Source organism: Acanthopagrus latus, chromosome 13, assembly GCF_904848185.1.
Source record: "Acanthopagrus latus isolate v.2019 chromosome 13, fAcaLat1.1, whole genome shotgun sequence".
Classification (NCBI taxonomy): domain Eukaryota; kingdom Metazoa; phylum Chordata; class Actinopteri; order Spariformes; family Sparidae; genus Acanthopagrus; species Acanthopagrus latus.
In genome coordinates, this window is record NC_051051.1 from 781,111 (window position 1) to 806,994 (window position 25,884).

Genomic DNA, 25,884 nt, shown 5'->3' on the forward strand with positions numbered 1-25,884 from the left:
ACAGCTCCGGAGAGAAATGAAAGAGAAAAACATAAACGGCATCAACGCACATTCTGCATCATTCCTCCGCCACGCACAAACAGGGAATCGCCACGCGTGAATTCAGAGCAGCCTCGGAGGGATGCCAGTTGCATGCAAAAAAAATTCTTCCCGGCTGAAACGCGTCCACGCAAACCGCGGATGAGGAGAGAGGGGGAGAGTGGAGGAGAGAGGGGGAGAGGGGGGACATTTCTCCTCTGAATAACTTAGAAAGTGTGCTGCTGGTGCGGGATTTTCTCCTCCGTGCGTTAATCTGCATCATCCCCCGTTTGGTTAAATCCTTGTCAAGCATCGGATTTATTTTTATTTTTATTTCATTTTTTTAAAGAGAGAATTGTGTGTCTCCCATCCCTCCCCCTCCCCCTCCCCCAACAACCCCCCCGACTCCCAATCCGCTCGGTGCACCTCGGAACATCAGAATCAGGTCCAGCAGGTCCAGCAGGGTTCGTCTTGTGAGCAGGATTCTGAGCTCCTCTGTGGCATCCTGTGTTTTTCTCCTTCTTCTTCGTTTCCTGTCAGTAAGTAATCGGTCCGATTAACGCCTTCAAAAAAAAAAAAAAAAAAAGCGATGGACCGTGATGGTGAGCGATGTGTTTTGCATGCGCAATAGCGCAGGCTAATTGCTTACATACTTTATGACCCGGCTGACATCATAGCTTCATGATTGAGGAGGATGCAAACGGTCTTATTTTAGGGGAGGGGGGGGTGATATTGCGGTACCGCCGCGGTTCACATTGCAGGGTATTAGAGGAGGCTGTGCACAGGTGCCACAGGAGCTCACTGGGTGTTATGTGGTCGATGCTGTGCTGCCTTGTTGTTTCTTCTTCATCATCGCGCTACAGAAGCAGACATGGCTGTGAGTCTGAGCAGCTCCACACAGTCAGACCTGATGCAGGATGTGTTTACTGTCGAATTACGATGAGAAGCTTCGTGTCTGCTGATATGTGATGGAGTCGTGTGTGTGACAGGGCCGCTGTGTGATTCAGGTGCTGTCAGTGAGTCTGTGGCAGGTGTTAAAAACACCGAGGTTCCTCTGTAGAACCTCCACCTGGGTTGCTGCGTGACATGTGTGTTGATGAGATGTTGGAGTTAATGGTGGACCACTGGCTCCTGACTTAACAGTGTCTCTCCTCTCTCTCTGTCTGTCTCTCTGTGACCTCCAGCAGTGAAAGGTCCTCATATTGCAACTATGCGTGGACGGAGCAGGACGGTCTTTGTGTGCCTGTGGACTTATGCTCTCGTTACCATCACCGTGTTGGGTGGAAAAAGGTAAGAACCAACTTTGACTTGTGCATTGGATCATCAGTTCTGGATCTAGAGAACCTCTCATTGGGCTCCTTTGTCTGCCTTTGAACTCCAGATCTCACTGTGGATCCACATTGTGACATTTGAGGGACACACTGTGAAGACTGCACTGCCATTGGGCAAACTATTGAATGAGGCTTTGTTGAAAGGGACAATTACACTTCAGTGCAGGTCTCCCTGTTTGCCAAATTGTCAACTGTCTCATAAACATGTCAGTTAATCAGTGAGGCGCTCAGCCAGCTGAGGGTTCAGCCAGTGGAGCTCCTGCTGGGCTGATGTCCTGCCCTCCTGCCCATTGCTTCATTTAGTGGGTTACACCCGTCCCTTGCTGAGCGTATCCTCTGTGGATGATCTGGGGCATCCCCACAGGACACCTCCATGCTTATAATTGCATAGAGGTAATAAGTGCAGGAGCCAAAATAGACTGTATCCATGTTGGTGCACGAGCCCTGTGGGGTTAACAGCGAACATCCCCAGCTCGAAAGACCCGGGCTGTGCACGATGCGTGGTGTTTGGCACAGATCCGTGCACACGTGTTTTTTTGACAGCGGCTGCAGGGAAGGCAGGCTTCAATCTACAGACACACTTCTCAATGTCAACAGCGAGGTGTTGGGTGTCACCTAACCACAAGCAGACGGAAGCAGAAAGGGAGGGAGAGGGAGTGAGTGGATGGAAGATGACAGCAATGAGATCTACGTCATGTGACTGCAAACTGCATTAATTCCCACATGGTTCAAATGCTGGGCAGCCACTCATGTGTGCCGCATACCTCAGAGTATCGCAATCTGACTGTACGTCCTTTGGATTAATGTGGGTAACTTTGAATTTGGGGGGAAAATGTTCAAGTATAACAAGAGCAGTGCAGTCCATCAGCTGTTGCAGCTGCATGATATCATCTGAGCCCATCTGAGACTGAGGGAATCGGGATTTTCTGAATAATTCAGCAGCGATGTCTCAGGCACCATGATGTGTTGAGATGGTCCAGCTTTCCTCATGCTCAGTCATCAAAAAAACACACATCGAGCATTGCTTCATCTCACTGTCTTCATCTTAATCGAGGCCGTGGCTTAAGTTTTTGAGATGCAGTCAGAGAGTCTGATGAGCTGCGAGTGGAGCGCGTTAGAGGAAATGTAAAAGTACTGATTACTCTGGCGAGGAACTGTCACTGCAAAACTGCAAACCAATTATCACCCAAAGATTTACTGTATAATCCAGTCTCCCATTTTTTGAAGCCAAATACAGAGTTACGCTCACTCACACGGACGCACACACTCGTAACACACACACCTTGGGGGATTTCAACGAGACACGGTAATCAGGAAGACCTAGCACTCCGCTACAGTATGTCGCCACCGCAAGAAATTGCCTTATAATTAGATATCCGAGTGACAAGAGAGAGCGAGGAAGGGAAGGAGAGAGAGACATGCAGTCGAATGGAGAAAGAGAGAGAGAGAGAGAGAGAGAGAGAGAGAGAGAGAGAGAGTCACCAGCAGAGCGAGTGTGAGCAGCACTGTTGCTGTTCAGATGACCTGTAGATGGGGATGGTGTACAATGTTTTATGAGGAAGTGGCCCCTGGCTGCTAAACATGTGGATTCTTCCACAGCACCTTCTCCTCTCTGTTTTCCTTCCTCCCTCCTCGACACCCACCCCCAAAACTCCCCACCACCCACGTCTCCCCATGGACGCTGTAAAAAATGTCAGTCTAAAATGCCATAACACTCCACGTGTTACTTATATGTGAAAAATGTGGATGTCCACTGGATTTGGTGAACAAATTCGACTTAAATCGAAGCAGGATAAAAGAGTCTGCCCTTTGATCGATTCTTACTTTCATTTTTGTTATTTAATGACTTCTAATGATGTATTTTTACTTTGCATTTCCCTCCATTAAGTGGTTTTTAATTATTGTTGAACTTGAAAAAGCAACAGGACATGCTGGGCTTGTTTTCTCTGTCACCCTTGGGGGCAGACCAGACTTGCTTTCGTTGTCTCACACTGGCTTGACAAATCTTAAAAGCCTGAATAAATGAAGAAAGCAGGAATATTAACAAGAGAAGAGGAGGTCGTGTTTAATTTCAGCCTCAGCTGACGTCCCATGGATGCAATTTGTGCTACCTGCGTTTATATATAATTGGCTCCCCAGACCTGAACAACAACAGATTTATTATTGGTTTGAATTTGAGTATTTCAGAGCTGTTACCTCTGACGCAAAACAAAATTGCTCATCACAGTTGCTCCGGTTTTAATGCAGTGCTGTGGTCTTTTGAGAGTTCTCTCTCTCCTCTTTTGGCAGATAAAGGGTCGCTCACAAATTAAGGGAAATTGGTGGCAGAGAGACGCGCATGAACCCTTTTATACAAATCCGTGTGTGACGCCGATGCTGCATCCTTATTCAGAAAGCACAAAATGTTTTAGCTGCTCACACTCGGAGCTGTAGGAGCTGCCTCCGCCCCTCCAGCTTTCAGATGTGAGCTGGTTCTGTCTTGAACGCCACTCCCCAGCTTCTCTTAACGGTATCCTCACCTCTTCCCAACCTCGCCCTCCTGCCTTATTTTTATCTCCCGCTCCTCCATCTCCGTTATCTCCATCCCTTTTTTTCTCATCTTTGTCTTTTACTTCAGAGCTTCCTCGCATGTTCCTCCAGACCCTCCCTCCCGCCATCCCTCCTTACTTTTCCTCTCCTCCCGTCGCAGGTCCCCGCTAACTAATCTTGATGACCTCTCTGTCTCCTTGGAGCCGTTCGGCTGGCGAAGCTTGTTTCCAAACAGTTGCTGTTTATTTAGCACACCATCAAACCAAAACGCTATTGGCATAAAAAGAGGGAGAGGATGATTGCTTGGCGGCACACAACACACTGTTCCAGACTTTCATCTGATTATTATCTGCACTAACACACATGCACTGAATATGCACATAAGCATGCATGTGTGCGCAGACTCTGATCCTGCAGCACATGCATGCAGTGATCCAGGTATGCAAATCCACACGTGCACACACATCCCCGTCACATCCTGCCTTTATGCTCTACAATATGTAATTAGTGGCTGTGTCCCTGATTATGAGTGTGTTTAAATATTTATGTGTGGAGATGCTGCAAACTCACAATTACTGATTGCGACTGTTTTCGGCGTTGCTCCGAGCATTTTGTTTCATGTTCAAAGAGCACATTCAGCAAGGCCTGCGCTCTAAAAGACCATATTAAGGAATAAATAATGTATTATGATTTCTCTTCTCTCTCCTACGTGCCCACGCGTGGGCGTGTGCGCACATTCACGTGCGCTCCCGCTTGCCCAGTTCCACTTCCCACTGAGGACAATAAGTTGAACACTAACAAACATGCCGTTATTATAATACAGATTTTTTTCTAACACAGGATAAATTGGACTCGTGGGGATGCTCCCCGTTCCTGTCCACCTTTGAGCAGTTTTCTCATTCATCTCATATCGAGATGATCTAAAACCTCTCGATCGCATGCTGTGAATTGTAAATTGGTAACGACAGCCAAGAGCATCAGCGTCATAAAGGTTTCGACAGAGTTTTTTGAATTCGTTCTTTCACAATGTGATGCACGAAGCATTCTTGAATTTTCTCCGGGATCAATAAAGTATCTATCTATCTATTCTGTGCTCAACGGAGGGGTCTTGCTAACTACACAGCAGAGATCCTCTTTTTTTATGGTCTTTGATATATGATTCATATTCAGAGTTTGTTCTTACTCTTTTGGCAGTTTTGACTGTGGTTTTGGACTTTAGCTATGACGACTCTAAATCTTCTCCTTTGCTTTGCCAGCTCCGGGCAGAATGGCTTGACAGATGATAAGCAAGATAACACAACAGTGTTCACCAAGATCTTAGACAGCCTTCTGGACGGCTATGACAATCGCCTCCGGCCAGGACTGGGAGGTCAGTAAACCCGAGTCATTGAATGTACTTTGTCCCTCATGGTGACTGTTTGAATCAGTGTTTTTCTTTTCCTCTTGTACTTTTTGTTCAAATACGCAAATAGCTTTACACATATGTAATGAATATATCTTAGAAGTGGGTTTGCTTTCAGTGTCAAATCTCCTGTTTGATAACTAAAGAGAGAGAACAATTGGAGACACATTCCTCACCTGCTGCTCTTGTGAAATGGTGAATTTTCATAAAGCCAGCGCTTCTAATAGTGCATATAGTGGATGTCACGTTATTGTGCGGGGGCTCCTCTTCTCTCTATTGTCAAACTGCTCATTGTTAAGAGAGAGAAAACAAAATGGCAGAAAGACCGAGAGCCAGATCCAGAAACGGAAAAAAACTAGAGGGAATGGAGAAAGAGAAGAGAAGAGAGGGCGAGATAATGTGAGAATCGGTGTGTGAAGGACACCGAGGATCGCAGTGTGATGCAGCAGGCATCAAACAGACGAGCCCTGCGACACGTTCAGCAGCCGAGAGGGAAGAAATTATGGATTATGATGGGTATCATTCATAAATCATGCTGTCGTATTTCAGTTTGAGAATCACAAGGAAGGAACCCTCTCACACACACACACACACACACACACACACACACACACACACTGCCACTCCCTCCAGTTGAATCCCTGCTGGACTCAGTGTGGCCTCAGTGTTATGGGACCAGAGTGCCATATTTTCAGTAATACAGCCATGCACAAATTTATTAAGAGATTGAACCACTGTCCGGGTAATGGAGCTGACACTGAAACCAATACCGGCAGAAATGGTTATCGACGTCTAAAATGGGCATTTTTATGGTGGTGTGTGTGTGTGTGTGTGTGTGTGTGTGTGTGTGTGTGTGTGCGTGCGTGTGTGTGTGTGTGTGTGTGTGTGTGTGTGTGTGTTAAAGCTAATGTTTGAATGATTGAATGGATCAGAAGCTGTAGCCAGGTGGGCTTGTATTAACAGGTAGTTGGGGGCTAATGAATGCCACCAATAGTCACTCACTCCTGCAATTTCCTGCTTCAACAGAGCGTGTAACCGAAGTCAAGACTGACATTTTCGTGACCAGTATCGGGCCAGTTTCGGACCACGACATGGTAAGACTCTTATGGTCTCTGTAAATGTCACTGGTTTTCCCCGTGTCCCCCTTCCCTCCACCCTCAGCCCCGTCTTGTAACCTCTGTGGACACGCAGGCTGGGAGATAATTATTAATTTGATGATTCATTCCATTAACTCCTGACGTGTTAATAAAAGTGTCACATGTGTGAAGCGTATTTTCCGGTGCTTGGTTCGTAATCCTGCTCCACATAAATGCTGCTCCTGGTTGTAAATGTGCTGCGTTCATGTGCATGTGGAAATATGACGTGAACTCTGTTTGTTTGTCGTGGAATATTAAAGGTGCACTTAGCAGTTCTGGGGAAGAGATTTTAATCAGAAGAAAAAGATCTTCACTGGCTTAAAAAATATATATATATATATTAACCAGCTGTGTTTGTTGTCTTGACTAGATAAACTGAATAAATAAACATAGTTCATACTGTTGTATTTTATATATATGCGGCGGACCCTGCCACCTTTCCAGCAGTGTTCTGGGACCGTATTTTAATTTATCACTGAAAATCTGTCATTTAATTTAATTTCTTCTCCAAAACTACACAGTGTTCCTTTATGAATAGCAAATCAAATATTTTACTTGTTTAGGAGTATTTATATTTCTAATGTGTAGATATTGAGTTTCAACGGCTAAAATGTAACAAAAACGAATCAATCAAATAAATGAAATCATCAGACAGCGATTGACTGGTATTGTAGAAATACATCATGTTTTTAGAAGCAGCAGATTGAGGTGGTGATCCGTCTTTCACTCCTGGTACGGAATGAAACTGCAGCAGATGAAGCCATATAATGTGCTGCTGAGATTTGGATGGTCAAGCTCTTGTCAAATCCCATGATGAGATTCTTGATGAACAGAACGGTGCTGTAAGATGATTTGACAGTTAAAAAAACAAACACACAAAAAAAATTCACACAAGATTAAAATCAAAACTTGAAAATATGAATCGTCAGCGCCGTGATTTCTTCTTCACTGTGCTCTGTGAAAGAAGCTGTGGGCTGTTCAAACAGAAGCAGCTGATCTTTGCTCTGTGCACCGGAAACCAATTAATCTCATCCAAATGTCTCCCTGTCTCTCCTTTACCACTTGGAACTAAAAAGAGGAAAAGGCTCCTGTTATATGCACGTGAAGTGTGTGTACTCTATCTGACATAATCTCAGTTAATTGCACTGGCTGCTGACATGCAGTCCTGGACTGTTTTGCTGCTGTGCTAAAGCCAGAAGGAAGAGCTCAAGAACATTTTCTTCATCTCCAGCCTTTCCCTATCCCAGTCTATTACCTTGAAGCTCTGTTTCAGTTCATACTAATTATCTTACAGGGGCCGAGTAGAAGAGGAGGGGAGGCAAGAGAACAAAAAACAGGCTGAACTGTAATTTTTACAGGCTCCCTTTACTCTGCCGGGCAGTCATGTGGAACCATTAAAATCTGCTCTCAGCTATAGTCATTAGCTGCATTCAAAATGAAATGTCCTCCTAATTTTGTGCCCAGTGCTTCCTGTTTGTGTCCAGTGTAATTTAGATTGCCCAGCAAAGAAGTTTTCCCTAAAGATAAATGTTAACAATGATCATTTTCACCACTTACCTAACTATGCAATACCAAATGACCAAACAGCAAACGGGCCCCATTTGCATGAAGCATATTAAACTGGCCAGAATGTAATTATGTGAATGATAAAATGAAAGAAAATGGAAGTGCAGCTGCACATGCTGCTATGTGAAATAAAGAACAATTACAATACCTGACAATGAAGGCAGATTTTTAAGAATGCAAGCCAGAGAAGCTTCCACCAGATCCCCCCTATGTTCACCAAAGCCTTTAACATGAAGAGACAGCTACCAGCAGGGAAACTAGGCCAAGAATACCGTAAGAAAGTCAAAGTGACACGGGAAGAGAGAGGGGGGGAGTGAGAGCATGAATAAGGGTGAAAAAGAAAAGTAAGGTTGGGTTACTCAGCAGCTTCCCCGAGCCAGCTGCGTTCGGACCGACAGACAGACACCAGCTTCAGGGTTCAGAGTTCAGGGTCTGACTTGTTCTGTTCTCTACCTCCCACCGTCCACCTGTAGGAGTACACCATCGATGTCTTCTTCAGACAAAGCTGGAAGGATGAACGGTTAAAGTTCAAAGGCCCCATGGCCGTGCTGCGTCTCAACAACCTGATGGCCAGCAAGATCTGGACCCCCGACACCTTCTTCCACAACGGCAAGAAGTCGGTGGCCCACAACATGACCATGCCCAACAAGCTGCTGCGAATTACAGAGGAGGGCACGCTGCTGTACACCATGAGGTAGGCCCACAAGTTCTGCCTTCTGCAAGGACGAGCCGAGGATGAAAAAGTGCTTTAGAGCTTGAAGGAGGCGCAGACCTTGTGTCATTTTGCAAATGGTTTTCCTCTTTCTGATGAGGACTGAAGTTTAAGGGCACACTGAATCTATGTTATCTGAGCTGAACGAAGGGTGGCTGATGTGTCTGTGTGTAATAAATCCTGAAAACATGGCATGGGGCAGTTTTACAGCAGTGTGTTACCCATCGCTCCCTTCTCTCTGACTTCCTGTTATCTGTATACTGCCTGTGGAAACATACACAGTTTCTCAGTCATTTACGCTCACACTGAGGTAAATGTTGCATTTTAGGGATCGTTTTCAGCTGTGGATTAATACACATTTAGTGCGCCAGAATTGTTTTAGTGGAATTGAGTCATAATGAATTGCAGTATTGTGTTCAAAGTAATGAGGGGACAGGTTTTGTTTAGGGATGATTTCTTACAGTTTCTAGACATGATGGACAGACGATACTTATTCTAATTAGTAAAATCATTATTGATGGTTTTGGGTCTTGGTTTAAGGTCGGGTCAGGCATTAGGAATACAACTCTAAATTACCAGCTTGATTATTTAAGCTTTTAAAGGGACACTATGTAGTTTTGGAGAAGAAATTCAAAGAATATCAATGAGGCCATACAACACACATAACAATAACTGATTAAACAAGCTGTTCTCAGAGGAGAATATGATCTCTACAACACAGAGCGGTGGCAGGGTCCGCCAAATATAAACAAAAACAGTGTTAAATGTTGTTGTCAGTTTGTGCGTTCAGTCATGAAAACAAGGAGAGTTTTTTTGTGTCATCGTTAAAATCAGTCAGTGAAGATCTTTCTCCTCTGATTTAAATTTATTTTCCAAAACTTTAATGAAAGATTTTCTGTGATGCGTGACACCTCCGGTTGTGAATATAGTCTTTCTTACATATAAGATGATTCACTACGTTTCTATTCCTATATTTAGAGATCAGAGTCAGCAGTTTATGAGCTCTATGTTCCACATACATTTTCATCACACTCTGTCATATTGTCCATTGTAGTGTTCACCAGGAAAAATAAAACAGTTTTGTCCTGTAATGATTTATCACTTTGGGGATGCTACCTGACAGTTGCGAGCAGGAAGATAAGGTGTATGACTGGCCGAGCTGACTTTAGAGCCACTCGTGGCGCCTCAGCAGCCTTCAGCAGAGAAGGAGGTAAATAAAAGTGTAAATACAGCACAAACCTTGATGCACACCACAGAGCGATGCTAATGTGAGATGTCTGAGAGGCGAGGATCGTAAAACATTTGTTTTAGCATGTTTACTAGCGGGGGGAGGGGGTAGAGGCGGAGCCCGTATTGCTGTCACAGATGAGCGAGATGAGGGATGGATGGGAGATTAGTGTGTCACGGGTGGCCTGACATGCTGTTTTTCACCAAGCTGTCAGGAAATAGAAAACCCACAGCTGAGAGGAGCGGAGCATTTTCTGTTGGTTTGGAGGGAAGTTTGTGCAGTTTGACAGTGTTTGGTGCTGAGAGACCAGAAAAAGAGTCGGCCACATGTTCCCAGTGCCTCACTGGACCGCTGTGTCGCTCCGTCCACCGGGCTTTTCTTTCTCTCTGGCTCTGCAGCATGCTGTGTTTTCACTGTCTTATTTTCCTTGTTGCCCTTTTTTCTTTAATTTTAGTTTCAGAAATTATTTTATTAGATTGCATACGTTACAGTTTCTCCTTCTAGAATAGAAAATGTCATGCTGAAGATATAAACAAGATTTACACAGAGCAAGATAATATAAGACTACGTAAAAGTCAAATATGTAAATAGAATAGTGCTGAATTGTAAGAGGTAGTTAAATCTAAAAATAAAACAAATATGTCTAATATGTGACAATTCTGTAGACTTATATAGTATGTATACAGTATATATAAATTGTATTGTTATATGTAAATGAGTAACAATGTAATTTATAAAAACTGACAATGGTCAACAATGTAAATATGCTACATATAATTCATAGTGCAGCTGGGATGCACATAGACACAGAGGGGGAAGTAGACTTAAACAAGAACAAACAAAAACAAAAAAGAAACATAGAAACAGAAAAAAAAAGAAATCAAATGTATGTAAATGAATTAATAAATTGTAGTGTGTGTTTTCTCTTCTAATTCTCCATGCATGGCTTTCTTCCAGGCTGACAGTAAGAGCAGAATGTCCCATGCACCTGGAAGACTTCCCGATGGATGCTCATGCCTGTCCACTGAAGTTTGGCAGCTGTAAGTGGCCACTGCGCTCACACACAGCCACACATACACACACTTAAAGCACATGAACGCACCAAGCTGACACACACATGTGCCTCGTTGACACGCTGAGTGTGTCTGGTCCAACTGGAAGCGTGACCCGGCACCAGTCCCTGATAAGGGATGACAGTGTGGTAACAGCTGTTCTCCCAGAGGAACTGTCTGCCAAGGCCCCCCCACCATCCTGCTCCCACGGCCCCCTGGCCCCCCCGTTCAACCCTGCCAGGCCCTGCAAGACCCCGCAAGACCCTGGCGGGCATGCAGCGCTCAGACCTGTGTTTATCCAAGGCAGCACTTTCTGTAATATTTCCAGAGCACCACACCAGCTGCTCACCGCTGACAGCGAGCCCTGCCCTGCATCATCCCTGAGAAGACATAGCAAGAGATAGAATGATGGAGGACACGAGTAGAGAATGAGAGAGGGCCTAAAGGGAGGAAAACATAGAGGATGGAAAAAATACTGCAAAAGTGAGACAGACAGGGAGACTGTCTCTGTGCCACTCCTCAGACCACTGCACAGTGTGAGTGAAAGGACCGAGCCTCAACCCCCTTTAAATTGAACTCACTCCCTAAATATTTCAGTGATGAGCTCTCTTCCTTATGCTGCAGTCTGCAGTCGAGCCATCCCTTCCTCTGCAGTGGTCCAGCCACACTGCAGCTTTGACAGGTTGGGTGGCCGGAGGGAAGGAAAGACTGACTTGGCTGTTTTAAGGTCATGTTGTCCTGTTGGGATGTTGTTTGTTTTGTTTTCTTATAAGTCGGGGGACGGCGTGATGAGACGCGATGTGACATCGCATCCCCACGATGAAACAGTGAAATGTTTGAGGAGTGACGGGATGAGCCTAGATTATGAAAAAGATTAAATAAAACAGTGGAGATGAGGTTAGCAGACGACCTAACAAGGTGAAAGAAAAGAATAATGTGCTTAAATAGCAAATAAGACAGGACAGGCAGAATTGAGATGAGGGCGGACTAGACGAGATGAGAGGAGACAGGATGAGACAGAATGAGCGGAGGTAAGGCAGAACGGAAGGTTTGAATGGGAGATCTCATTTCAGATTTGTCTGATCTGTGTTTCCCTTTGGCATCCCCTGCAGCTTCCAAAAAATAAATAGAACAGCCAGCGAGGCAACACGTGACGGCGGACAACCAGCTGCAAAATAATTTATAACCTTCCCTCGCTTCACCCTTGTCAGATGCCTACACTCGAGCAGAGGTGGTGTACGTGTGGACCAGAGGGGCTGCCCAGTCCGTGGTGGTGGCAGAGGACGGATCCAGATTAAACCAGTACGATTTGATGGGACAGAGTGTGGATTCTGGTGTGGTCCAGTCCAGTACAGGTGGGTTTCAGTCAGGTTACAATGTGCTCTTTTTGTCCAGTTTACTGTGAATTAGATAACACTGGCAGTCAAAGCTTTAAAGGTCAACACATCCTCCGTAACGTTCACCCTTTCATTTTTGCATCAGTTCATCTGCATCTTCTGCGGCGTCAGTTTGTCGCTTTACGTATGACAGGCCATGTCCCAGATTCATAATTTCCCTACTGGCCACCACAGCTTCTTTCCACTTCCTCCTCTCTCAATTGATACTGGCAAAAATTAGTGACAGCATTAAATGGGTGACCTGTTTGCAGCGACGCTAGCTGCAGGCAGAACGTAATGCTTAAGACAGCCTCATCCCCAGAGCTACGCTTTGCTTTATTAGCAGCGAGCTCCCGAGCGACTGCATCCACCACGCGTGATTGAATAAGCCGTGTTGATGTATAAATACAATGTGTTATTTTTTTGTTCCAGTAATTTATGTCTGTGGAAAACGTCAAAATCAACACATTGTTGTAGCCAGATGAAACCCGGTGCTGTGGCTGTCTTTTCTCTGCGCCGGGCTCTGAGTGCTCTGATGAAATGGATCGTGCCCGGGTATTGAGTTATTTGACAAATGACGACCATAACTGCTCCAATAAATTTCAACTACAATAAAAGTGAGGGCCAAAACAACAACAAACCATTTAGGGAAAACAGACTACAGGGACGAGTCTGATGCATCTCCTAAATATGTATTTTGAAAGTAAAGCACAAAGTGTGTCTGCTCCCTCTCTGACTTTCATGTGTTCTGTCTGCCGGCCACAGGAGAGTACGTCGTGATGACAACCCACTTCCACCTGAAGAGGAAAATTGGTTACTTTGTGATCCAGACGTATCTGCCCTGCATCATGACAGTCATCCTGTCCCAAGTGTCTTTCTGGCTCAACAGAGAATCCGTCCCTGCCAGGACTGTCTTTGGTGAGTCGTCTGCTCTCCTCACTTCTAAACATCTGCTGGAAGAAATATTCGAGCTTTTCACCAGAAGGTTTCAAATCTGTTCTTGGGAAATCAATGTGGAAGACATGATGACAGGACATCCGGCACTCATTCAGAAACTCTGACGCTGTCGAGCTCAGCACTTCACAAGTGGACTTAAAGATTTATTCAAACAAAAAACAAACACATCCACTTATAGTTGTATTATGTCAGTGTTTGACATTATGAATAGATTCTGCTTCACTTTACTCCAAAACAGATGTTGAGTAGTATAATATTAATGAGTATAACATGGTTATCACAAAGTAAACCAGAATTAAAAATTCATTTTAACCAATTATTACCTACGTATCATTGGTTGGTTAACAATTGGGGTCCTTCACTACAAATGTAGAAAAAAATGTTTAAAATAAATTGTTGATTAAATTGTGCGATTTGATATTTATAGCAAAAATTCTTGCTGGTATTATTTTAAAACTTAACTCAGTAAAGAGTTTATGTTGCTCACACTTCCACTTCATGTGAAGTTCAGTACTAATATTTAGTGGCATTTTATTTGGACCATTTCTGCTGTTAATGAGTTATTATTATATTAAAAAGTTGAATCAGCAAATGATCTGTAGAGCACAGAAAACAAAGCCACACATGAAACGATGCTAACATGACAATCGCTGCAGTTCAAACCCGAGTCCAGAGTCCAGAACAGAGCAGCAGTTAGCTGTTCACCACGATGCTCGTTCTCAGTGGAAGATCATTATCACCACTAAACTAAAAACATGTCGTCTAAAACTACAGATTTTTTTTTTGTGTAAGTGAATTGTGTATTTGGATTTGTGATGCTACGATCGATCCTGAGACTGTCAGATTGAATGTTAAGACTGTCACATGGCTTTGGATTAAATAGAAGCAACTGTGAGACACACAGCGTTGTTCCACATGCAGCTGAAGTGCAGCTTTGTTTCCTGTTCGAAAATGTTTTTGCTGTTGATCTTTTCTTCTGAGTGGCATGTTGCAATTTGTTATTCAAGACCTGACCTCAGTGTTCAAAAGGATTCAAAGACAGGGTCCTGGATCGATTGGCTCATGGATCTACAGAGTGTTTGAGTTTGATGAAAGTCTGATTAATAATCAAGGGAAAGCAGCGATTGTGATTGATCTCTGGAGAATGATTCTCTGATATGCACAGAAATCATTCAATTCTTGAATGAATGGTGCTAGGAAATGTGCATTTTTTTATATGTTGTATCTTCATTTGTACACTAGCAGAGGGAAGAAGGGAGAATATGCTGTGAAAATGTCTGCTGAGCACTGGCTCGGTGGAGTAACTCGCTCATGCTCCTGCCGGTTGCCTGGCAACCCCTTGTTGATGACAGAGTGGTATCAATCTCCTCGTCTCATTCTCCGATCGCCCAAATGTAAAAGTTTGCCCTCGATGGATATTCAACGCTGAAAACACTGACAGAACAATTGCATATTCAGTTTGAAACCTCATTGCACAATATTTCTCTTCTGCTGTTTTCTGCCTCTGCACCAGAGAGGTGAACATGAGCTCTAATCAGCTGTGGCTGGCTGCGGTAGAAATTCAAGCACCAGGCTCAGTGTGAATTCAGATTTACGTGCTCTGAATGTGTGTCCACAAGGGTGTGTGTTTGTGCCTGTGATGTAAGTGTTCAACTGCGCGTGCGTGTGTATTTGCGCATGTATTGGCGTGTGTTGCATGTGTCTGGGCGTGTGTGTGTGTGTGTGTGTGTGTGTGTGTGTGTGTGTGTGTGTGTGTGTGTGTGTGTGTTTGTGTGTGTATGTTTGTATCTGTCTGTCTGTCACACTGAGGTCTTACATAATACCGCCCAAAAGGAAAGCTCTTGCTAGTCTGCAGCATGCTCTGTAGCAGCAAAGCACAGCAGCAGGCAGAATGTCCTTGAGTTACCTCGCCCTGTACTCTTTCTTCCTCTTCTTCTTCTTCTTCTTCTCTCCCTCCCTCACTCCCTCGCTCTCATCTTCTCATGGCTGTCAGTGTCTCCCCTGGTCCACTACTTAAAAAGCTTTCACAGAAAACATTATACATGCACCAGATTCTGCAGCTCTGCGGTCTCTTTTTTTTTTTACTCTTTCCTGCGATGTTTCGGTGTCTTAAAGTGTGTGTGTGTGTGTGTGTGTGTGTGTGTGTGTGTGTGTGTGTGTGTGTGTGTATGCGCCACAGCTAGCTACCTGCGGTGCTTGTCACGTGTCGATGGGAAATGAGGATGGCCTAGATTAGATTGAAACAACTATCTAGGGCATGTGTGTGTCCCTCATGCTATCATTGCTGGTTCTGCTTCATGAGATTACACGCATGCAAGCATGTGTGAACACGCACACGCACGCACGCACAGAGTCGAGGAAACACATGCGTGCACTTGCATGAAGACGCAGAGCAGCACAGCGTCCCAGTACACTAGGTAGGTCATTCATGTGATTAATATGCATCATCTGAGACAGCAGATGAATGAGCCTGTTCTTCAGAGAGGTTATGATGTCAATATCACTGTAAATGAATCATTAAAAAGACATAGCAGACAATCAGGAGCTTTCATTGCCATCTTAATCCCTCAGCTATCATCTACGTCAAGGATTTATGCGGTATAACAACTCATAGTACATGTGTCGAGTGCTATTAGGACAGAAGAGTCCACCGATCTGGCCTGACACAAAGGCTCTTACTTGCAGTCTTTATTGTGTGAATCATTTGCACAGTGCAACCTGAATAACAAGCTACCTGCTGATAGTCAGTGATAACAGGAGAGATGTCAGACCAGGCTAATGTCTGCGGTGGTGTCACTGCTTGAAGTGTTCGCTGCTTGCAGGGGGAATGTGTCGCAGCTCTCATGGTTCCGTCTGTCTTGCTGTGAGTTTACGACGATCGTTTTGAGAGCTTGACTCGTAAATGTTTTTTTAAATGGCCGGCTGTGATGCAGACAGATGTCCTGCAGTATTACACTAATGCCATTGATTTTTGCCCTATTATCATAACACGCAACCCAGTCGCAGAAATACATGCTGGAAATGTGAACCACAGATATGTGGAAGCTTTATGCTTTTTTAGATTCAGTTTCTATTTTATCTCATGTTAATGCGGGGCATAAGATCTGGTTAGGTTTAGGCATAAAATCCACTTGGTTGGGGTTAGAAAAACTTTATATTTTGGCTCCATGTGGGCAGCAAAAACAGAGCTGGAAAATATCCTCAGGTGTCACATTTACAAAGGCTGAAACACAGTCCTGAACTCCATCACTGTCAGCACCATCCTCTCCACCTCTCGATGTGACAGTCAGGTCATAACAATGCAACATGAATGTGACGTAACATGTTTTTTAGAAATGCCAATACTGCAGTGAGCCTATGACATCCACGGTTTGTCAAAACAATCATTGAGAACTTTTTTACTTGTGACCGTGCTGCAACACGAGTCTTCAGTCTGAATGCCGTCTGTGTCATACAGCCGGCTAACTTTAAGTAAAATGACACATTTTTAATACAGAGAGATATTTATTGCACACATCGTTCCTCCTTATTAAGAGTTCTGTTTGCAGTGTGCCACATCAAGGTGCGCTATGTAGTTTTGATGAAGAAAGACTAAGAGAAGGGAAAAATAAGAATAAAGATAGTTGGTATAATTACATTATTAATATTGTATGAATGAAGTTTCTGAGTTTTTTTCTTAAAGTGCATCGTGCACCTTTAATCGTTACCTCTCATGAACAAAGAAAATACAGTTTTTATGTTTAATTGTTCAGACAACCAAAATGACAATGGCACCAGAATATTCCTGCATTTCAATAAAGCCAACAGCATGATGAATAAATGAATATTCTGCAAAGTGCTTCTCACACAACATGTGGGCAGATAGGAATTAAATAAGACTCCCAACTTAATATGGTGGTATTCTATGCCTGATCACATTTAGATAGCATGAAGTAGGCAGCGAGATTCTCTAAGAAATGATAGAATCAAAAATAATTTTTAGGAGGAGGACTCGCTGTGAGAAGTCAGGATGAGCATCATTCACACCCACACTGGTCATTAATTATATCTTCAGAAGGCAGAATAGGATTTAAAGTTCCATCACTGATGTTCACCGTTGTGGAACAGGAAACCCTCGTCTTCCTTCGTATGGAGAGACTTTTCAGAGACACTTCTCCAGTTGTGCCTCCGCTCGCTGTAAAATACATTACTCAAAACTACGGCTCCTTCTGAAACAGTCGTGTCATGCCTAATTAAAGCTGTAAGCAACATGAACATACAGACACGTACGTCTGAGTGGCAACACGACTTCTTTTTAACTAATATGTATGTGAGGCCAGCGATGTTACATATTCAAGTAGTCCAAAGAAACCCAAAAACCTTAAAGGAAATATGTTTCTTTTAAGGCCGTGGGAGGAATGACTAAACTGCCCAAATGCTCTTTATTAATTCCTCCCACAGACGCCTATTCACAGCTCTCTGTTTTCTATCAGGACAGACTCGTGGTGTCGCTGATTCAAATGATGCACCGATACTAAGAATAACAAACACCTGCTGTGACACTATGTGTTCTTTCATTACTACAGATGTGATCAGGTTTATGGTTTACCGACACAGATGTCTAAAGCCGCCGCCGAATCTCCATTAATGTGAACAAACGCAGCATCCAAACACTGTTGAAATTACATTGTGTCAATGAAGCACAGCCTCTGCACTAAATCTCTCTCCTAAAGCCTGCACTGTAGATGAATAGGCAATTTGAAAACACAGCAGTGGGTAGAGTTATCTTATTTATCATTGTGCCGATTAAGAGGCTGATTAGTTTATAGCCAGTTTGGTGTGGAGGAAAACTGTTGGCATGTTTTTTATTTGCAGTCAGAATGAAAAAGCAAAAGGAAACAGCCGCTGATTGTTCTGATATGGTGCTCTCTCCTCTCTCTCTCTCTCTCGCTCCTCTCTCTCCCTCTCTCCCCTCTCTCTCTCCGTCTCTCCCCTCTCTCTCCTCTCTCTCCCCTCTCTCTCCCTCTCTCCCCTCTTTCTCCCCTCTCTCCGTCTCTCCCCTCTCTCTCCTCTCTCTCCGTCTCTCCCCTCTCTCTCTCTCTCCTCTCTCTCCCCTCTCTCTCCTCTCTCTCCCCTCTCTCTCCCTCTCTCTCCTCTCTCTCCCCTCTCTCTCTCTCTCTCTCCCCTCTCTCTCCCCTCTCTCCCTCTCTCCCCTCTCTCTCCTCTCTCTCCCCTCTCTCTCCCTCTCTCCGTCTCTCTCTCTCACCTCTCCCCTCTCTCCCTCTCTCCCCTCTCTCCCCTCTCTCTCCTCTCTCTCCGTCTCTCCCCTCTCTCTCTCTCTCCTCTCTCTCCCCTCTCTCTCCTCTCTCTCTCTCTCTCCCCTCTCTCTCCCCTCTCACCCTCTCTCCCCCTCTCTCTCCTCTCTCTCCCCTCTCTCTCCCGCTCTCCGTCCCTCCCTCTCTCCTCTCCCCTCTCTCCCTCTCTCCCCTCTTTCTCCCCTCTCTCCGTCTCTCCCCTCTCTCTCCTCTCTCCCTCTCTCCCCTCTCTCTCTCTCTCCTCTCTCTCCCCTCTCACTCCTCTCTCTCCCCTCTCTCACCCACTCTCTACTCACTCTCCCCTCTCTCACTATCTCTCTCCCCTCTCTCTCCCCTCTCTACCTCTCTCCGTCTCTCCCTCTCTCTCTCCCCTCTCTCCCTCTCTCCCCTCTCTCCCCTCTCTCTCCCCTCTCTCTCCTCTCTCTCCCCTCTCTCTCCCTCTCTCTCCTCTCTCTCCCCTCTCTCTCTCTCTCTCTCCCCTCTCTCTCCCCTCTCTCACTCTCCCTCACTCTCCCTCTCTCCCCTCTCTCTCCCTCTCTCCGTCTCTCCCTCTCTCCTCTCCCCTCTCTCTCAGTATCTAAGCTGTCAGGGACAGCAGAGCTCAGAAGATTAGCTTCCTTCTCTTTAGGAGCGATCGGCTGTGTATTTATTGGTTCTCCCGTGATGCTGTTTAATGTATCAGCTCATTAAGGAATAACTGTGTGTGTGTGCGTGTGTGAGTGTGTGTGCGTGTGCGGGTGTGTGTGTGTTGAGTGTGGTTGTGTGTGTGTCTACACGGTGTGAGCGTGTGTATGCGTCGATGCATGTGTTTGTTCGCTATACGTTTGCATGCTGCTTGCGGCCAGCGGGAGCTCATAAATTCATGATTACGAGCTGACAACATCGTAGGCAGCTCTGCTATGTATGGTGTGTGTGTGTGTGTGTGTGTGTGTGTGTGGCACAGTTCCCACAGCTGTGGTGCTGGCACAGCCATTTAACTCTCCTGTCAATCAAGTGTCAATGTATGGCTTCATTTATGTAGATGTGGTGACGTAGTGGTGCTGAGGGCAGTGTGTTTGTGAGTCAGCCCCCCTGAGGCTGCAGTTATTGATAAGGCATGAATAAATGAGTAGGTGCTGCACAGTGGAGAGGCTGATAGACACCCGACAAAGACAGCTTCACTCCTGGGACTGTCTGAGGGGATATCGAGTGTTGTTTGACAACTCCCTACACAAGCATCACGTTCATTCATCAGCAGTGTGTACAAGTATTCCAGCAGTGCTGCCCTCACTAATTCATCAGTCTAAGATCCAGCTGATCATGCAAATGTGTGTGTAAGTGGAAATATACTCAATTGTGACTGGGGATACAAACCGTCAGCTGCCTGAACAATCAATGATCTGTTTATCATCAATAATATATGAATTATGTTGCTTCCATTCGGAAACTGTTTTAACCAATCAGAGTCGGTTTCATTACGAGGTAAAAGAACAGATAAACACTTGAACAATAACTGAATAACACAAAATGATGTCTTCATTAAATCATAGTAACTGCAGAGCTGCTGTCAACACATTCCATCCCATAATGAGGCCACTAAATGGCTAAAATATAATGATCCGTTTGTATAGTTCTCTGAAATTAAATGTACATTCTATTCTAATTCTGGTGATTTGATAAAATATGTTTTGTCAATTATTGATAATAAATCAATTAACTGTAAACAATCTTTGATTGTTGTTGAAATAAGTCATAAGTGGTTAAATTCTTAACGCAGATTAAACGATTAATCATCAGTCATCAACTTCCCTGATTAAGACTGCAACATGTCTTCTAACAATCTGTTTATATACGTCATGGTAATCAGCACACAGCGTTCATACAGGATGAGCTGCACAAATAAAACTTCAAGTCATTTTGTCTCCTACATCGTTACTGACACAATAATACGTTAAGTTACAATACATATTAAAATGTTAATAATTCATCAAAATCTTTCCCCAAGTGTTTTGTCTCTCTGCCAAAGCTTCCTTAAAGACAGAGTTTGCATAACTGTGAGAAGAGTGTTGTCGGCACTGTCCTTGTGCAGGTGCTATTAACGGGTTTGTAAAACAGTTCATTAACAGCAACTTTATTGCAAGGCCCGTTTTAGCGCTCCACCTGGGTGAAGCGTTTAAATCACACATAAACGACTTTGCATTCTGTGAGCAAACCGGCTTGCAGCTCCACAATGTACTTTTGACCTCGTCCCACATTTTGATTGTCATGTTTGATTGGCTGCCTACTCAGTCAAACATTGTCAGAGGCACTTTTCTGCCCAGAACCACAGAGCTTAAGAGTAGAGAGAGAGAGAGCACAGCCATTTTCCTGAGGGCTCACTCTCCCCCACAGAGATTTCAGATCTGTGGCTTGGCTCTGATCCAATGGCTGAGCAGTAGATTTTACTCACTGGTTTGAGATTGGCCAGATTAGCTGGGGCCTGTCAGTCAAGTGCTGAAGTTAGAACCAGGAGAGTATGATTCGATGATGATATTAAACAGTGACTTTGCACCTTTTGCTGAGTAACTTTTTAGACCTTAAGGGACAAACAAAGTTGAGCTCAAAGAGCTTATTCATTTATTTTGAGCCATGCCTCCAGCAATTTATTTTCTAGCACTGAAAGTCTCTCTGACTGATTACCCTGATAGACATTAAATCAAAAATGTTAAAGCTATTAACCAGGTGGGCATCATCTGCCCCACATTCTCCAACATTTTCAACTGTTTGCTTCGTCGTCATATCGAACTTTTCGTGTCCTGAGGCAGCTGTGAAAGTCTTCCACCGAGGAACAGCCTGCCTCACCTCATCATTCATCACCTTAAATCTCTAACTTAGTTTCCCCAAAATTGCACCATCTTTTAATATCTTGACATTTGTGTGTGTGTGAGGCAAAAACCTTCTGAGAAGATATGTATCATATAAATCAAGCGTCGCTGCTCGTGCACACTGAGCTAAATTGAGTGGAAGGAACTCTCAAGAATTGAGTTACACCACTATTAATCCAGTTAGAACTTTCCAGATCAGTGACTTTGTTCATTAACAGCCTTCGAAACCTCAAGTCTATTAGTAACAACATGTCAAATGGAGTCATTTAAATCCAGCTCTGGAGTCATGTTCTAATGAATCAACTTGGTGGTGCTCTAAATTATCCCTAAGTAGACCTTAACAGACACGGAGGAGGGCGGTGAATGCACACCTGTCCACCGTGTGGTCACACAGGTGCAGACCAGATCCTCATCACGGTCACATTCGTGCATCCTTTCAAATTTTAACACTGGATGTTTTTCTCCGTTCTCTTTCTTTCTCTCTTGTGGTATTGAGATGTCGGAGGAGTTGGGAGACTTGTTTCCATGACAACAGAGCTTGTCAAACACAGTAAAATGTATATGAATCCAAACATCGGCCCGCTTTTGTGAGGCCTTGTGTAATACCCAGTGGGGCTGCCTTCACCCGCCCCCGCACAAATTAACTGATTTACTGGCAAACACAGGAGCTGACAGACTGACAGCACTCTGCTGCCACCCGTCTCTCCTCCACCTTCCCTCACCTGCCTTCAGCCCTGAATACTGCAGTATCTCAAAATGTGCATATAGTTCCTCATCCTCCTCCTACACATGTATTCGGGTTATCTAGTCGTTCCCCTTTGAACACACACTCTGTTCCCTCGCTCCATCAGAACAGAAGCAGTGCACGTGAGGTGCGGTGCTTTTGTGCCCCGTCACCTGCTGAGGCCAGAAGTTCACAGCTCCATTCCTCCATGACTGCTGGCAAAAATCACTTCTCACTGGCTAATCTCCAGTGGAGAATATTCTGGCAGCCACATCATAAGTAGTGACACCTTGATGTAACAGTCCACTGGAAATCTCAGCACACTGTTCTCTCTGCAGCCAAATTACACCTCCGTGTGATGTCCTGTATGTGTCGATTCCACAGCGTACATTCATACGTACCAGTCTGCAGCAGCAGTTTAGATAGGCCACTCTCTATTTTATTATTGATTAAAGCCAACGAGTTGTCGCCTGACAAAGTGTTTATAGTGACCTTAATATTAACCGTCACCATCCAGATCCTGCTAAATTAAACAAATGTGAGCAGTCATCGGTCGAGTTCTAGTTTTATGTATGTTTGTGTGTTCCTAAAAACGCAGCATGCATTCCCCTCAAGTGCTTTGGAGCTTTTAGAAATGAGCTGCGTGTGAACATAATTCTGAGCTGGAGATGGAAGCGAATGAAAATCTGCTATGAATACATGACGAAGCATCACTTAATATTTCCATATCTCGTGCTGCCATGCATCCCCGCAACAATACATCAACAAACCATTCAATGCCCCACTTAGCAGCGGGTGCAGTGCAGAGCATGGTCAAGTGCAGATTTTATGACATCACACACGCATTAATACACTTACTGTAGCATTAAAATGGCTTCTGTTCATATCTCAGCGTGTTTAACTGCAGTGGCCTTAAGTTGAGTTGGAATCGGATGTTGTCAGGTCAGAGTGTGAGTGTGCTGATCAGGCACATGCTAACTGTCCCTGTGTAACCTTTATAACATCATCAACACATGATCCATGAGGGACATTTGATTAAAAAATGTGTAAACAAAAGCTTAGAAACTGATTTCAACAATGAATAGAATAACTCTCACCCTCTGCTTTGGGATTCTCTCTGGAGTCGTAATGACCAGCAGAAATGTGCGACCACGCTCCCCGTCTACCTTCTCTGCACATCCACTGAATCTCTCAGAGGTGTCCTGTTCACGTATGGCTGGTGACCGATCATTCATTTGGCTCTGACTAATGAGAGCATAATAATCATCCTTTATGCTTCATGTCACAGCACCAAGTCACTAATGCCAAAAGCATGCGAAAAGAGAGTGGGAGGATGAGGAATCTGTGATTCATCACTTAACACTTCATCTGAGGCGAGGAGGAAGAACAAGGAGAATTCAGGGATCAGGAACATTGTAGGACACATGTAATAACGAAGCAGCAGCTGCTTCTGCAGCTCCGAGTGGTGGACACACTAACAAGAACACCTGAGAGCAGGGGATTGTAGCAGCAGTCCCCAGGTAGAGGAGGAATATCTATCCTCTACCTGGGGACCCCCGATACAATCCACAGTATCCTTCTACTTTTATTACAATGTTTGGGAAACACGAGGAAACACAAAGGGTTAGCCGTTTGATTGGTTGTCGTTTCAAGTGTTTACCTCCACAAAGGAAGTTGTGTTTTCAATTGTTGGTTTTCAGCAGGATAACACAAAAACTAGGTCACACATTTCTACGGAACTTGGATGAGCAATGAGTCTCAGCCCAAAATAGACCCCAGTAACCTTCAGTGCAGGTCTGGATAAAAGCTTTAACATTACAAAACCGAGCCTTTATTTACATTTCTGTTCATCTCTCGGGGAGCATGTATGTATGTATGGATCTTGAAATCAGTTGTATTCCAGTGGCTTTTCAGTCTATGAGTGAGTACAAGAGTGAGTCACATCTGATCCGGCTTCATTAAATTAAAGGATCACTTTAATCAATCGATCACTGTTTGATTGACTTAAGTTAATTACTCTCAGGGGATTTTCTACAAAGAAATCCACATTTTCTACAAATTCATCCAGAATGGGGGTTCTGTGTTCTAATGAACGCTGATATAAATCAACACGTGCTAACTTTAGCTAGCTTTGATTCTGTAACAAAGGAGTTAACAAAGTCTTTATTAATATATGATTCTTTCTGTAGTGATGAAGGAACTGATAACACGTTGAACAGTCCAGGTACCAGAGAAGAGAAGGAAACAGATGATCATTACTGGAAGTTCAGCAGCTAACAGAGCATTAGAAGTGGATGGACGGATGCTGTTGCTCTGCTGAACACGGTCGTATGTCTGTTGAGGAGATCGACTACATGTGTGTCTTTACATAAACACCTCCCTCCACACGTGCGGGAGGGTCGACTCTGCATATTTTATAATTCCCGTTCCAGCCAGCTGTTCTCCGGCTCCCTTCATCATGTGGAATCGGTGGATTGTTTGCTGCTCGGCTGATGTTATTTGGTGTGTAAACATCTGCAGTAGCCTGTTCTGTGCTGAGCGCTGCATCATTAGATGTGCTCTGACCCACTTCCTCTCTCTCGCCATACAGCGTCTCATCTTCACGAGCTGCTCTCGTGTGCTTGACATGCACCGCCTAACATGATGCAGTTTTCTCAAAAACCTGCCTCAAACGTATGAACTGATGCTCTTTCATTGTTCAGTTTTTGTGCATTGGTGTGCAGGTCAAAATTAGAAGCCTGTTCTGCATGCTATTAGTCAGCAGCCGTTTCTCCGAGGCCAACAGCATCTTGCAGCTGCATCTGTGGAAATCTCTTCCTTTCGCAGTCTATTAAAAGCACAAGCTGCAAGACTGTATCAGCTGCTCACATAGATTAATGCGAAAGAACTGCTTGCTCGTTTGATTTAAAGAAAAGAAAACTTGCCCTGCTAAGTCCCTGTACGATGGAGTGCTCCATTTTAGGTCTCATATAGAATTTACCAGTATCGACCTCTATAAACACGTCCTGATTCACAGTCCTGCTGCTACACTGCTGTGCTGGAAACGTCTGGTTTAAAAAAACTACTGAAGGTGGTTGTTTCCAGCTCTTTCTTTCTTTGTAGTTGAGATAAAATACCAACTACAGCTGAGATTAGTCGTTTGAGTCGATGGAAACAAAATGACTCTGATAATCCATCAATCCTCTCAAGCAGAAATGTCCAACATTTCCTGGTTCCAGCTTCTTTAATGTGTTGCTGTTGCTGTTTTTCCTTTTAAATTTATGATGCTAAATGAAGAAGTTTGGATGTTGGAGTCAGAAAAAGCATTGTTACTATCAATGGTTGTCGTGGCGCTGATGATCATTTCTTACATTTGGACACAAATGAGACACAACAGCAGCTGATTTATCTGAGACGTGAGCAGATTTCACATGCTGTCTTGTCTGTGTTGCCCCTGCAGGAGTGACCACTGTCCTGACCATGACCACACTCAGTATCAGCGCCAGGAACTCTCTCCCTAAAGTGGCCTACGCCACAGCTATGGACTGGTTCATTGCCGTCTGCTACGCCTTCGTCTTCTCGGCTCTCATTGAGTTTGCCACCGTCAACTACTTCACCAAGAGGGGCTACGCCTGGGACGGGAAAAGTGTGGTGCCAGAGAAGGTATTCTTTTTACTCTTCTTCTACTCCAAAGGATTCCTCATAGAAACAGTGAAGATAACAGAGAAAATAATGTG

At 44.3% G+C, this 25,884-nt stretch overlaps 1 protein-coding gene across 11 annotated transcripts in view; it reads left to right on the forward strand.

Annotated features, from left to right (window-relative positions):
• Positions 1 to 25,884, forward strand: part of gabra1 (gamma-aminobutyric acid type A receptor subunit alpha1) — a 32,749-nt gene that overhangs the window by 1,847 nt on the left and 5,018 nt on the right. For 5 of the 11 annotated variants that reach the window (XM_037120590.1, XM_037120588.1, XM_037120583.1 and 2 more), the window contains 8 exons: positions 1,203 to 1,308; positions 5,135 to 5,247; positions 6,307 to 6,374; positions 8,456 to 8,676; positions 10,880 to 10,962; positions 12,186 to 12,329; positions 13,116 to 13,268; positions 25,608 to 25,810. In XM_037120590.1, the coding sequence (XP_036976485.1) occupies positions 1,229 to 1,308; positions 5,135 to 5,247; positions 6,307 to 6,374; positions 8,456 to 8,676; positions 10,880 to 10,962; positions 12,186 to 12,329; positions 13,116 to 13,268; positions 25,608 to 25,810 (1,065 nt within the window). In that variant the 5' untranslated portion in view covers positions 1,203 to 1,228. Of the gene's footprint in view, positions 558 to 781; positions 896 to 1,202; positions 1,309 to 5,134; positions 5,248 to 6,306; positions 6,375 to 8,455; positions 8,677 to 10,879; positions 10,963 to 12,185; positions 12,330 to 13,115; positions 13,269 to 25,607; positions 25,811 to 25,884 lie in introns of those variants that run through there. The other 6 variants (XM_037120584.1, XM_037120587.1, XM_037120591.1 and 3 more) reach the window with 4 other exon arrangements.